This window comes from Pundamilia nyererei, unplaced genomic scaffold, assembly GCF_000239375.1.
Source record: "Pundamilia nyererei isolate P.nyererei 1_Seehausen unplaced genomic scaffold, PunNye1.0 scaffold00003, whole genome shotgun sequence".
Lineage (NCBI taxonomy): Eukaryota > Metazoa > Chordata > Actinopteri > Cichliformes > Cichlidae > Pundamilia > Pundamilia nyererei.
In genome coordinates this window covers 1,498,481-1,512,157 of record NW_005187404.1, presented here as the reverse complement: position 1 = coordinate 1,512,157, position 13,677 = coordinate 1,498,481, and the positions used below count along the sequence as shown (strand labels likewise).

Genomic DNA, 13,677 nt, shown 5'->3' with positions numbered 1-13,677 from the left:
CACTACACTTTTAGCTTTAAAACCTCCTCATCCCGTTCCACTATCTCAGAGTTTCCCTCTGTGGCTGCTGAGCGTGGTTGGAGGCGCGATAATGGCCCACAGCCAGGAGGCAAGTCACACACTAACACCCCAGTCCTGCTTCTTCCTAATGTATGAGGGCAAGTGAACAGGCATGAAGTATTCTTGGTGTGCAGGTGGGCAATCTATCTTTATTATAATACCACACACCAGCGAAAGGAGTCCACAGGTTTAAAAAAGAAACTGCAATTATTGTCATTCGCCCACGGTGCTAAATTTGATTTCCAGTGTGACCGTTTCCTTGCAAACATTTATAGCAACTGCATGAAGTTTTCCTGGTAGCCAATTTCAAAGCCTGCAGCAGATCATTTTTGTGTTGCACTGAATGGACAAATGTACGCACCATAAAGGGAAGAATAAAACAGCAACAGAACAACTTAAAGCAACTTCAGCTGCATCGATTTACCACCAAGGATTAGCATAGTGTGTGTGTGTGTGTGTGTGTGTGGTTATTCATTGGGGTGCAAGCAATCTTTTCCCAGCTTCTGCTGTCTCATCCACATTTGGGGCACCGTGGGGATCACTGTGACAGTGTAAACCTGATCTAGCCCCCAGTGTCAGCGCTGGCATGAATAATTCACAGTGTTCGGGGTGGCGTGCTCCTGCAAATGGCAGACACACGCTGGAATGGATGCTGGGTTGTCCTTGATGTTGCTCTCCAGGTTGTCACAAATAGTTTTGGTGCTGAACCATCCTTTTCCACCTCCTCCAAGTCCACACGCTCACTGCTTGTTATCAGCAAAAGGACTCGATTCAGTGACTGCACAGTGCCATCTGTTGATCAAAACCAACGCCGAGCATCCACACAAGCCTGTTTTAATTAATGCTTGTGCCATGCCAAGGTTGTTCTTCGCTGTTACATGCTCCCCGCTGACGTGTGGACACACTCAAGAGACCGATTCATTGCATTCAAACAACTTCTACACACCAGTAATCCTCTGTAAAACGTGACGTGTTTGTTTTTTAATGATGTGTGTATTTTTGTGCTTCAGCTCAGTTTTTGTGGAGGCTTATGTTGGTGAGAAATGTTTCGACAAAATAAGAAAAATAAGAGAATAATAATAAAAAATGATCTTTAAAGATTTAAGATTTCTTTAAAGTGGTTTTGTGTTACTTTTAGTTTAGTGTACTAAGCCTACCTTTCTACAGGCAGATATCTCTAAATTGCATATTGCCATGATATGATGTATGTATGGATTTCACAGTAACTGGTAATTCACACAAAATTGGGAATAGTTCAGGTTAACAATGGACATCAAGTGCTGTCAGATGATCGGTGTTATGGTTCCACTGTGACGTCGGACAGTCAGCCGATCAATGCAAAAGGTAAACGTTAATTCAGTTTTTTTTTTCTGCTGTATGAGTATACAAATGAAGCAACTCATGGATTTGTTTTCCAGATATCATTAAACCTTTCATCGCCTACTTACTTGTTAATGGTTTTTCAACTTTTTCCTTTACAGTTTAATTATATTTTGTACTGCCAGCAGCTTTTTAGATGAAGGTCTTTTCCTCAAATGGCGATGGCTATATAAATATCTTACAAACTCCCAAACTACAACTATCCCCAAACGAAATAAATTAACTCTGGGAGGAGTTGCGGGTTTGATATTGCACAGCTTCCAGCCAGAAGCCTAGACCATGTCTGACAGATCATATACCTCGAATGCAACCTCTGTGGGTCTTGGACTGTGGTTTTGAGTTTTGAGATGTTTAGTTTCTCTAGTTTTGTATTTTTCATCAATCTTATTCTGTAATGTTGTTTTCTGTTCTCTTTATATTGGGGTTTGCTTTCCTTACCTCAGTTATCTGTGCCTTTAGTTCTTTGACAGTTTTAGTAGTTAGTTTGTGTATTTCCTGCCTCTCTCGTTCCTGTCACCGTCTCCGTCTGTTTACCTTTTGTCTCTGTGTAAAGTCTGCATTTCTGCTCTGTTACTTCCTGTTTAGTTGTGATAGTCTCTTCTTTTGTGTGCGTTGTGTTCAGTTTCCAGCTCTCCCAAGTTGAACAGTTTTGTTCTTTTTGACAATCTTGTCACGGCTGCAAACACCCCTGCACCCGGTGGACCTTTCCCTACCACACGTTTCACTTCTAGTCAACTTTCCATTAATATTTTCAGCAGTCAACTTCTGTGGCTTCGATGCATTGTTCCCCAATGACAGCTGTGTGTACTGAACTATAGTGATACAAGGTATTTGCACTGTCTGAATAGTAATTTACTCACACTGGAAATTAAACATTTTAATAATTTAAGATACAGGATTTCAGATTTTCATTAACTGTAAGCTGTTATTACCAAAGTTAAAACAAAAAACAAAAGGTAAAGGAAAGCTTACTTTTTTTAATTATTAATCTATTTTGGATGCACTAGTGTTTGGATTTTGCACACTAATGCATTTCCAGGAACAATCTTCAAAGTAAAAAACTTTGAAGATTGTCAAAATGATGTTAAATATGCAGAAAATCAGGCTGCAGCCATCAGGAGGTCATTGATCAAACCTCTTTTAGATATTACCAGATATGGCTGCCCTTTTTTGGAGGAAAGTAGGTGGAAAGTATAAGAACAACCAGGTTAAAGAAAAAGGAGGGATATTGATCTTTGGAAATATAAATCAAACTCAGATGTGTGCAAACATGACTAAGGACTTTATTAACCAAATCATTTTCCCCATAATATCCACAAATAAAAGTGATCTCTTTATATATATTCACATTGTATAATTTCATAGTGTGACAAAAATTCTCTTTCTCTGTCTCTTCTTTTTTTTTTGGGATGTCCAGCCATTCCTATTAATTGTCATTGGATCAGTCGCCATGCAGTCGTCAGAAAGGTTGAAAAACATTACGATTGGTCAGCATTGGCGGTCACGTCTGGGGTCTCTCCTCTTCTCCTCTGTTGGCTCCTTGTAGTGCTAAAACCCCCCTCAGTTTCCCAACCACAGATTTCATCACACTGCGACAATAAAACAAAAATAAATTAAGAAAGCAACGTTCTCCTGCAGAGTCCTCCTCCCTGTCCCTTCTTCTTTTTTAAATATTTTCTGTTTTATATAATAATAGTAATATTAATAATGACTATAATTGTCCTTGATATAAATTCAATAGTATTTTTTTCTCTTTCTCAAATTTTAAATAAATCATTTTGGTAATCCTCATATTTTGTCACTTTAGAATAAAAGAATATTCAAGTAGAAAATAAAAACTGTGAGAGAAAATTTCATCAGAAGAGGAGCGAGGCGTGAGAGAATGAAAGGTGTGAAAGCAACAGAGAAGAGCGAGAGAGGAAACAAAGAAAAGAGTGAAAGAAAGAAAGACAGACTCAAAGAAAAGCATCCACTTCAGACGCATGTCAGAAACAGCTCTATATACAACAATTTCTGTTGTGGAAAACTGTCCGTCCTGTGCCTTTCGTCTGCCTCTTGTCCTTCCTCCTCCAGTGTGTCTGCAGTAGTCCTGTTGTCTGAAGCAGTCCTCTGTGTCCCAGTGTTATACCAGAGTGTAAGACTTGGCATAGGGGTTGTTGCTTTGTTTCAGGTGTCCTCTGGAGTCCAGCAGTGACTCCTGGGAGGTGCTAAGCTTGGCAGCCTGTGCTTGGGCTAGATCTCCTGAGGAAGGGACCTCTCCCCGGACCTCACCACGGGCCTCTCCCCTCTCCCGGACATCCCTGTGTGGGAGGGTGGAAGCAGTTCCTGGCTGCCACTGCTGAACCTCCCTGGGTGAGGGCACTTCCATAGGGGTGGGTTCCATGGGAGGTGGCCTCTTCAGGGTACGGCTCCTCTGGGGCTCCAGGCAGGTCTGACCCATGGCTCCTCCGCCTCCTCTTGTTTCCCCTGTAGCACCGGCACCACTTCCACTTGCTCCAGCACCACCTCCACTGCTGCTGCTGCCACTACTGCTGCTGACGCCCCCACCTCGGGCTGGAAGAGGCACGCCGCGGTTCAACAGGAAGTCCATACGGAGGTAAGGCGGCAAGTGGACCAGCTCTCCTCCTGGGAGGTGACACACAGGAGACAAGCAAAAAGACTAAAAATGCTGTCAGCTTCTAAGGTGTTTGTGAAACTAACTAATGTCCCACTCACACAGGCCTAAAGACCAGTTGGAGACTGCATGGCAACCACTGGTTAATGAGAAACCACAGCAGGAGGATGCTTGCTAATACTATAAAGTGGTCACAAAGAAGTATGCAGCGCTACACCCAAACCTCCTTGAGGTTGCTTGGTTGCTTGCAGATTGCTGCAGTTGCCCACAGTTTGTACTGAAGACACTGACATGTCTGGAAAACACCTTCGTCACTTACTCACAAAGCAGTAATGAAGAAGTGAGGACTGCAATGGAGTTGCGCCTTTTGAATCATGTTGGTCTCAGTGCTGAGGCTGTGAAGGTGAATTGTTCTCCTAGTCTGGCTGGTGCTAGGTGGTTAGTTAGAGAGTGTTTGCAGACAAATCTGTGTTTTCCATGCAAATAATCTGGTAGAGACCAAGGTGCAGCACCCAGGGTTCCTGTGACCAATTTCACCCAGAAAACTTCAGCAACTACTCACCATCTGTTTTGGGGAATGCATATTCTTCTCTAGAGACCGGAGGTTGCCAGTGGGGTTACCAACCTTGGGTAGCTTTCTTTTTCTCTGCCCATGATGGAAATATCTGTCTTTTCTATCTCTAGCTGCTAAATGCTCAATTACATAGATTCTAACGGTTTTGGGGGGCGAGACAGTTTATAATGGGTGTCAGGATGTTTTTTTTAAATCATTTAGCTTCTGTGTCTGGAGGAAATGCTAAGACCAGTGGGACTAATGAGTAGTTATGTTATGCACCATAAACCAAAGCAATGAGGTGAAAGCCATTAAAATGCTCTGCAGAGCTACTGGCAATAGAGTCGGGTGATAATTCTCCTTGGCTTCTTCATCACTTACAAGATTACACGCGGTCATTTGCTGATTTGCTGAAGACATCGATTTGGGAAGCGTTATTTATTGTCAGCTATCAGGGGTATTTAAATCAATCTAAGGCACTGCTTCGGTGAGGAGGAAATAAAGAAATCTTTGAGATATCATTTAACATAAGCTGATTTTAAGAGATGCCTCTGCTTGCCCTGAAACAGTGAAGCTACTTTCTGGGCTCCCTGCTTGTTCTTCCTTCCCCTCAGTTTAAATTAATTGCACAGAGCCGGAAAAGAAATCTATATTTAATTCACATTCACGCCGGTACATTTTCTCACCTTGGGCCCCTCTCGGGATTATGATTCACGACTATTATTTTAATGTAATACCAATCTTCGCTATTTGTGAATCTATTTAATTTAAGAGTTGGTATTGGGAAAAGAGTGCAGGAGATAATGTAATAGGAAAGTGAATATTACAGTGTTAACTTTGCTATCACTGTCAGGGACGGATGCAGTGATGCAGTGGCTCTCTCCTCTTAAAGCGATGAAGCTGAGTGATGGCCTTTGTCTCTGCCACCGGCATATATGTATGACATTCATTCATTTGTCAATTTGCACTTTTCTCTCAGTGTTTCACTGCAGGAATGAGAAGAACCTTCAAAGGCCTGTGGACACATAAAGCAGGTCAGATTTAATATCTTGACCAAGTGATAAACTTTGACTAAATGCTGTCCTGTCAATTGTTAAATAATCCTGTGAGGTGTTGGATTAGGAGAGGCGCTTTGGGTTCAGCGAGTTTACTGCTATTGTATCCATTCTACTGAGTGGATTACATGTTTAACACAGCAAACAAGCCAATCTCAAAAGAGCGTCAGGTTACCAGATTGGGTGCTCTGCGGCGAGATTGAACACTTGATGAGCTGAGCAGCACCTGCACTGTTTCATTAGTCATGGAGCGTTTATGTTTCACGGGAGCAGGGATCAACATTTCAACGCGTGTACAATTTAACGCTAAAATAACATTTTCAACGCATGCACTCTCTCTCCCACGCACACTGACACACTCACATGTACTCGGCCCACACATGCACAGAAGTATACGCTATATGTAGACCCACACTTCCTGCCTGCACAGCATTAGCCGAGGTCATGTTTGCACTTTCAGCCCAACGTGACCTTGGAGAATGGATTTCTGGGTTCACGGGGAGAATGAATAATTTACTGTGTTTCATAACAAGCCCTATTAGTGCCACCAAAGATGATGAATGAGGAGGAGTGTTGATTGAATTAAATATAGATTTAAGTGATTCCGTGGGGGCTCATTAGAAATGTGGTTTGAAAATTCATCAGCCAGTAAATTTCCGATCGTTCAGTAATGGGGCGTTATGTGTAGCCACGATACAACCGCAGCTCTCTGCCAAACACATTAATCTGTGCAAGTGTCTGTTGCCTTATCGCTGTAGTCTTCTGCAAAGGATATTATGTGTGTCGTTAAAGAAGAGCTACGCGCAAAATATTTACAAGCTGATTGTGCGACGATTGCTGCTCATGGCCCCGTAAATCCAGAGGATTTGTTGCAAAGGCCCAGTGGAGAGCTGCACCTTTGACCCCTGCATGGACAGGTTAGGTGAGCTCATGTCACTCAGGTGTAATAGAGACAAATATAGGGTTGAAGTCAGGTCATTTACCCACAGTCAAGCAAAACAACCTCCACACTGGGTCTGTATTTTTTAGAATTTACAAGTGTGGAGATGTTTTAAATGAGCTGTCTGGCATTTTGGGAAAGTCACTCTCTTCTAAGAGCTTGTTGGAAAGATCGATATTGCTGTCACATCTGTATGGCTACACCTGCAGAAGCAAGCATGACATGGCATTAAAAATGTCTTTTAAGAAGTTTAATACGGCAGCGGTCCTGGGCAAGTGCACACCATAAGTGATGAACTACGCCTATCATCCAGTTTCCATGCTCACCTGTGCTTTGGATAGCACTATTTCCCTGTAATTGGACTTCTGTTGGTCTTTGAAAACATTTAAACTCTCATTCAAGAGGCTTTTTCAGTCCCAGGTAACTGGCCAGGAAGGTCTTCTGGGGACTTTCTCCTTTTGGAGATGATCCTGAGGGGGACACGTCATCACAAATAAAAGAAGGCCCATTCCCTTCTTTTTTCAAGCTCTCAGGACTACCGTGACCTGGGTGACAGAGATCCTGCATCCACATATTCAACAGTAATATGCATACAATGTTTCTAAATAATTTTGGCCAGATTGGTTAATGTTTTGCGTCTCTCTCTCTCTCTGTACTCTACAAGACAACTTACTAATAAATAGAGCTTTGATAAATCTTTGTTAACTGTAAACTTCCAGAAAACCATGTAGTCATTTTATAGTCCATTAACTGCAAAGGCAGCAAAATGCACAATGCTTATACAGCTAAGAAAAGCCGTACCTACCAGACCTGGTGTCAATTACTAATGTAAATGACACCAGGGTCTCAACACTCCGCGCTCCCACACCAGCCTGAAAAGAGTCTGGTATCACACTGACAGGTCTCCAGTGTGGCGGTAAAGAGCCGTTTTGTGCCGAGTGACAATAGGCAATAGAGATTAGGTTGACTGATAGCCTTTAGCCGACCTCTCTCTCCGCTAAACTGGTGATACGAGTCCGCCGTCCTGTGCATAAATGTTACAAACATAATGAAGCCCAAGAGGCCTCAACCCAGTCAGGTCAAACTGAAGATTCTGGGATGCTTATTGTTGAGAAACAAAATAACAACAACACAGACCTAAATTTCCAAACACCTTCGACTCTGCTAATTATCTGTGGCCCCAAAGATCAGAGGGGATGACAAAAGAGCTGTGAATACGTGTGTGTGTTTTTGAATGTCTGCGCTTCTGTGTGTGGCCAGCAGCTTTGCAGCGGGACTGCCAGATCTTGTAACTGAGCTGCAAATCTCCCAGGAGGAGCAGAGGGTCACGTAAGGTAAGACTACAAACCGAGAGGAGAGAGCACAGCACAGCAGGTCTACCTCAAATTGCAGAAGTAATGAAAAACTTTGGAGTCACAGTTTAAAAACAACAACAAAACATACGTATCAATTACTAGTAAAACGTTTTTTTGTTTTCTAACAATGACGAGCTTCCCCGGGGTTCAGCAGGGAAAACTGCATATTGGAATTCTTCTTGTTGCTTTGTTAAGGGCCTAAAAGTTGCCAAAACAAGGAGCTACTCTCCCAGGAGGCCTGTAAAGAGCTCTGTACTGGTTTAATGAGACAATACCTTAGCACCAGCTGGGTGAAGACTAAGGGGATGCATCCTTAGGATGGGAAGCTGATGGCAGCTGAATTAAAGCAGAGGGTGGCCATAAAGTGAACTGGCCTGCTTCTGCAGAATAATATGTGGTCATTTACAAAACAGCTTAAAAACCAAAGAGACCAAAGTCACTGGTTTTGTTGAAAGACTAGAGAGGTTAGAGAAAATCTTTAATGTAATGTGATTTAGCTGTTCTGCCCATTACACAAAACTATACCTGCCTGTCGGCTTGTAGCTCGTGTTGTTGTAGCTCGTGTTGTTGTAGCTCGTGTTGTTGTAGCTCGTGTTGTTGTAGCTCGTGTTGTTGTAGCTCGTGTTGGCTGCAACAGGAGAACAAAAATCTTTCCAGGACATGTTTGCTCACATTGTTGGTGAAGAAGTAGCTCAAATTTTCCTGTGCGAACCACACAGGTGAGAGAGGTGCACATGAAAGCAAATGGATCTCTGCAACATCTGTTAAGCTATGTTCAGATGAGCAACCCAGTCAGTCTCAAGCATGTGGCATAAATGATTGCAGCTGCCCACATTTTTTGTCTTAGATTTCTGGTTAAATTCTCTCAACTAGTTTTCCTAATGAAGAAGACGAATATAGAAGCTTTTCTGTACATCTAAATGCAGTTTACTGTCAGAAAGGGTGGTTCAGCTACGAACTGTGTGTACGCTGGGCGTGACAAACACCACATCCTCACCAGGTCTGTGCGCTTTGGGCACGGCCATGTTCATGACCCTGCTGACATCCTGAGGTTTGGGCGGAGAAGCGGTAAAGCGGCAGATGCCCGACTCGGACGGTGTGCTAGAGGTCAGGCTGTCGGTGTAGTCGTTGGTCCCTGCTGTCATCTGTTCAGATGAGGTGTCAGAGATGAAGCACTCGGTGATGGTGAACTTGGCATGGCGGAGCTGTTCCTCCATCTTGGCATGCTCATAGGCTCTGGCCAGCTCCTCGTAGGTGGAGGAGGCACTCTCTGTTGATACCATGCTGCTCCGTGCGCGATCTGAGGGTCACAAGTCACACATCGTATAGCACGTGCTTAGTTATTGTAAAGAATGGTGTATTATGAAAAGCTACGGTTTATCATATATGTGGATTATTGCCGTATTTCCTGTGCTTTTCAGGTTTATTTATTATTTAATGTGTTTTAAATATAAAAAATGCGTGGGTTCAAGTTGGACTTGTACCCAGCAATCTTCAGCCAAGAGTACGCCCCAAAACTGCAGTTTGGAATAAAAAACTGCAGCCCAAATGATTTGGATTGCAGAGAAAAGCCAACGTGATATTCATGCTGACTCTTCACACTTGAACATCTCCCAACAGCAACACGATTTCCGTCACCTCCTCCAACTTTAAACCCTGAATTCTACCAAGGGCTACATATGAGTCCATGTTGTTTCTGGACAGCACTGCTCTACCTGTATCCTGTGAGGGGCTGACACTGTAGCTGTCGCTCTCTTTGTCCACAGATCCAGTGGCACGCGGAGTGGGGAGTCTCCAGTCAGTGGTCAGGGTGTGTGAGGAGCTGGTGGGGTGTGGCCGGTTCAGAGTCCACTGGCTGGCGTATCGGCTCCGTGCTGCGGCAGGACCAGCTTTGGCAGTGCGTCTGGCAGTGGGATCTAAGTAAGGACAGAGGGGGACGCACTGTTAATGAACACAGGTAATAATTTTCAAACCACCAAAGTCCTCTGACACAACAAAAGGCATATTTTTTAGTTTAACTATTAGTTATCTAATAAATAATTATTCAATGACATGGATGGATCTATTTAGTCCTAGCAACCATTGCAGAGTCCACCACACATGACAGGCACGAGACAAATGGATGCGAACAAAAAAACACATTTTTTCTGTAACTGTGCAGGGATTTAAAAAGTGAATATGTGCGTTTCCTGCTGGGCTTTCATGTAAAGCTACAATTATTCTCTCTAAGAGAACTGAACATTACACTCAATCCAATTGTCTCATTGCAGACAGACACACAAACCGTCACCTGTCACCCTGACCCAGACAGACTACTGGTCTATTCACTGTTGGGCAGATTCAGTCTTTAAAAAAGGCCTGGATTGGATCTGTGCAGAGAAGAATAGTGCTGGTAATTGTAGTAGGTCAGGCTGTAATTTTATCTGTGCGGATGGGGGGATAAATGATGGAGGTGTTTGGCCAGCAGCAGGGAGGAGGAAAAAAAAGCAGAGTCAGCATCTGGGTTCATGCCCCACCGGACAAATTAAACGACCCAATCGTGTGGCTGTTTGATTAAAAATGACTGCAAATGCGTGTGTTTGACTGTGATGAATATTGGACTCGTGCCCATGTTTTCAATTTTATGTGAGCACAGATATGCTGTTGTTCTGTTTATGTCTTGTTTATGTGTTGGCAGATATCAAGTAAAACTAAAAAGCACATGTTAATGAAAATTAAGAACTTTTCTGATGAATTACAGTCATATTTTTTACAGTCAAGAACCCTGCTGCTGTACTTTTGGAGAGGGAAGTTATCTCACCCTGTCAGTTCAGCACCTTGAGTCTTCTACTATAAAGTCTGCGGTTTAGCATTGTCTTGCTGTCCTTCCCTAAAAAATGTCTTTCCCTATACTCACCATGTTACTGGCCTGTTGTCAGTTAACAAAATTAGTAGCAAAATAGTCCTCCACTTGTTTCTGTTTAGAACCACTTTAATTTCCAGCCTTTTCTTGCCTACAACCCAACATTTCTGAGACATCAAATTCAAAAAGAGCAGATATTTTTTATGAAATAATAAAATGTCTCAGTTTAAACGTCTTTTATTTTTTCTGTGTTCTGTTGTGTGTGAGACTTGCAAATCATTCCATTTAGTTTTGATTTACATTTCAAACAGCCTGTTGTAAAATGAATAATTTAAAGTTTAAGCCATTTAATTAGGACAAAATGAACTGCGTGACTCGGTGTTACAAATACCACAATATATTGTTAGGTGAATCCATCTGCAGCTAACTGTCTGCACAAAATCACTTTGGTACATCACTAAGTGTGTGCATTGAGGTCTGCGTCTGTACTCGGGTCCAGCTGGCCAGTTGGAGCACGGCAGTCAGATGGGAATATGTCAAGAAAAGGCAGGGAGATAACAGCTCTTCATCACTTCTGCTTCAGTGGGACTCAAACACCAGAAGCCCAGCTGTTGTGCTTTGTCATCTCACTGCTGAAAGGTGGTACAATACTCCACGTGAGCTGCCTACTGTTAAACTCAGACCAGCTGGAAAACCCATTTGCTTTGCATGTACTGTACTTCAGCGCGATTTGCACTGAAAAGCTTTTACTGTTTGTGTTTTATGGTGTAAGATGAAGCTGCAGAACAACCAAATAAAGCAATATTACTGCTTTATCCACAAGACAGTATTCAACAGTATGCTAGAAGCACAGCACAGCACTTGCAGTAGTATTAGTATTATTAGTAGTAGAGGAAATAAATGTTGAGCACTGACGGTGGTGGGACTCACTGGTTCCAGGCCTAGCATCGGACACATCCACCAGCGGTCCAGTGGCCTGTGACAGAGACTGGTAGTGGACTGTGTGGGTCACTGTGGAGGACTTCTGTTTATTGGTCTCCCCAAAGTCATTGTCTGTCAGCAGCACGGTAGACCTGTCATCTGCAAAACGGAGGAAAAGACTTTAAGAATCGTCCATATTTTACACTTAGACGCACAAGTTTGACTTTGAGGGCCTTACCGATTGTCTCCATGGTGTCTCTCTCCTCGATGAGGAGCTGTGCTCTGGGGATGTCGATGTGCATTCTTAGCGTTTGCTGCTGCTTGTTCACTGTGTCAGGGGTCCGGGTGTTCTTACTGAGGAGATTAATAGGAAAAAAATCCTTACTTTTCAGCTGTGATTTTGCACTATATTGCAGAAATGCTAATTCAATTTAATTTAAGCTGATAAGTAGCTGTAAGAAAGCAGGAGGGACAGTGTGCATGCGATATATTTGATTCTTACTGATGGGCACTGTAACTCCGGGCTACACAGTGATTTATGTTCCCCGCTCAAAGGAAAGCTGTGTGCATAAATTAAAATTAGGAACACATACCTCATCAGCATTTCTGCCAGGCTTTTGGCATCTGTGAAGTCAGCAAAGAGGCAGTTAATATACTATAATAGCACTGTCCTAGTTGATAATCCACAGCAGCGCTAAGAGTCTACAATCACTGACAACAACTCTTACAGAAAGGCGCCAGGTGCAAAATACTCACAGAGGCAATTTCTTCATTTTAAAGGCAAACTAAGCCTAAAGTTTTACATTTAAGATTAATTACACAACACATTTTTGTCCGAGTGCTTATTTGTGTAATGGAGATCAGGTTTGCACACAGACATGTTGGGTTTATGGACCAGATTTACACTTCACACTGTAAACAGAATGCAAATTCATACAAATTATAAAAGCAACACAACTTAATCTACAACCCACCTCTGAGTCTTTTGAGCCTCTGCTCCCGCCTTCTCCTCTTTAGCACCATGAGCATAATAAAAACCAGCACAGCCACCACAAGAATAGAGGTGATGGTCACCACCATCTTCAGACCTCCACTGCCTGACATGTTGTCTGAGATGGGATCTCCTGTTTTCAGCAGAGGAGGGATGGTGCCTTGAAAGGAGGGTGAAAAAACAACATTTGTTAACATTTTCAAATACTTTGCTTTTGAATCTTCAAAAACATTTAATATTCTACAACAACAAAGTGCTGTTGATGGTTTCCTGCAAGACAAACACTGAAGATAAGCTTTTATGCAACACAGTTAAAGAATACAGGGATGATAAGATGCTGATTCTCTCCTAGGATGCTGCTTTCCCACATGCGTGTTCTTTATTGGGATGTCACAAAGGATTCAGCCGAACCCCAAGAGAAGACTCGAGTACACATGACCAGTCGGTGGATTTAAACCTGGTTAACATGGTTGCAAACCTTTGCACACTTTTTAACTTGCAAAAATATATGTATTTGTGACATTTTGGTGCTGTTTTAAACGGCATGCACATTGGCAACATTGGAATCAGCTTGTCCATTTCCTGTCTATGTTTGTGAAGTAGCTGTTTTCATCTGGTCTTAATTTATTAGTTAAACTATTTTCTTCCTGGTCTCAAAACCTTTTCAGTTCAATTCAATTTATTTTTATTTATATAGCACCAAATCACAACAACAGTCCCTTCCCGGTGCTTTATATTGTAAGGTAGAGACCTTACAACAATACAGAAAACCCCAACAATCAAATGACTGCTTTGATTAAGCACTTAGCAACAGTAGGAAGGAAAAACTCCCTTTCAACAGGAAAAAATCTCTGGCGAAACCAGCCTCAGGGAGGGGCAGCCATCTGCCATAGCTGGTGGGGGGATGATGGGGAACCAGGTTTGTAGCAGACTGAATATGTGGTGTTAAGTCCGCAGGACTGCTTC

At 42.7% G+C, this 13,677-nt stretch overlaps 1 protein-coding gene across 2 annotated transcripts in view; it reads right to left on the bottom strand.

The window, feature by feature from the left end:
- Window positions 1-2,701: 2,701 nt before the first annotated feature.
- The window catches only part of dscamb (Down syndrome cell adhesion molecule b), a 128,429-nt gene continuing 117,453 nt past the window's right edge, over window positions 2,702-13,677 (bottom strand). The window contains exons 27-33 of one of the 2 annotated variants that reach the window (XM_005720578.1): window positions 12,695-12,871; window positions 12,314-12,344; window positions 11,959-12,074; window positions 11,715-11,879; window positions 9,673-9,873; window positions 8,955-9,257; window positions 2,702-4,065 (exon numbers count right to left, since the gene is read on the bottom strand). In XM_005720578.1, the coding sequence (XP_005720635.1) occupies window positions 3,563-4,065; window positions 8,955-9,257; window positions 9,673-9,873; window positions 11,715-11,879; window positions 11,959-12,074; window positions 12,314-12,344; window positions 12,695-12,871 (1,496 nt within the window). In that variant the 3' untranslated portion in view covers window positions 2,702-3,562. The remainder of the gene's footprint in view (window positions 4,066-8,954; window positions 9,258-9,672; window positions 9,874-11,714; window positions 11,880-11,958; window positions 12,075-12,313; window positions 12,345-12,694; window positions 12,872-13,677) is intronic. The other variant, XM_005720579.1, reaches the window with a different exon arrangement.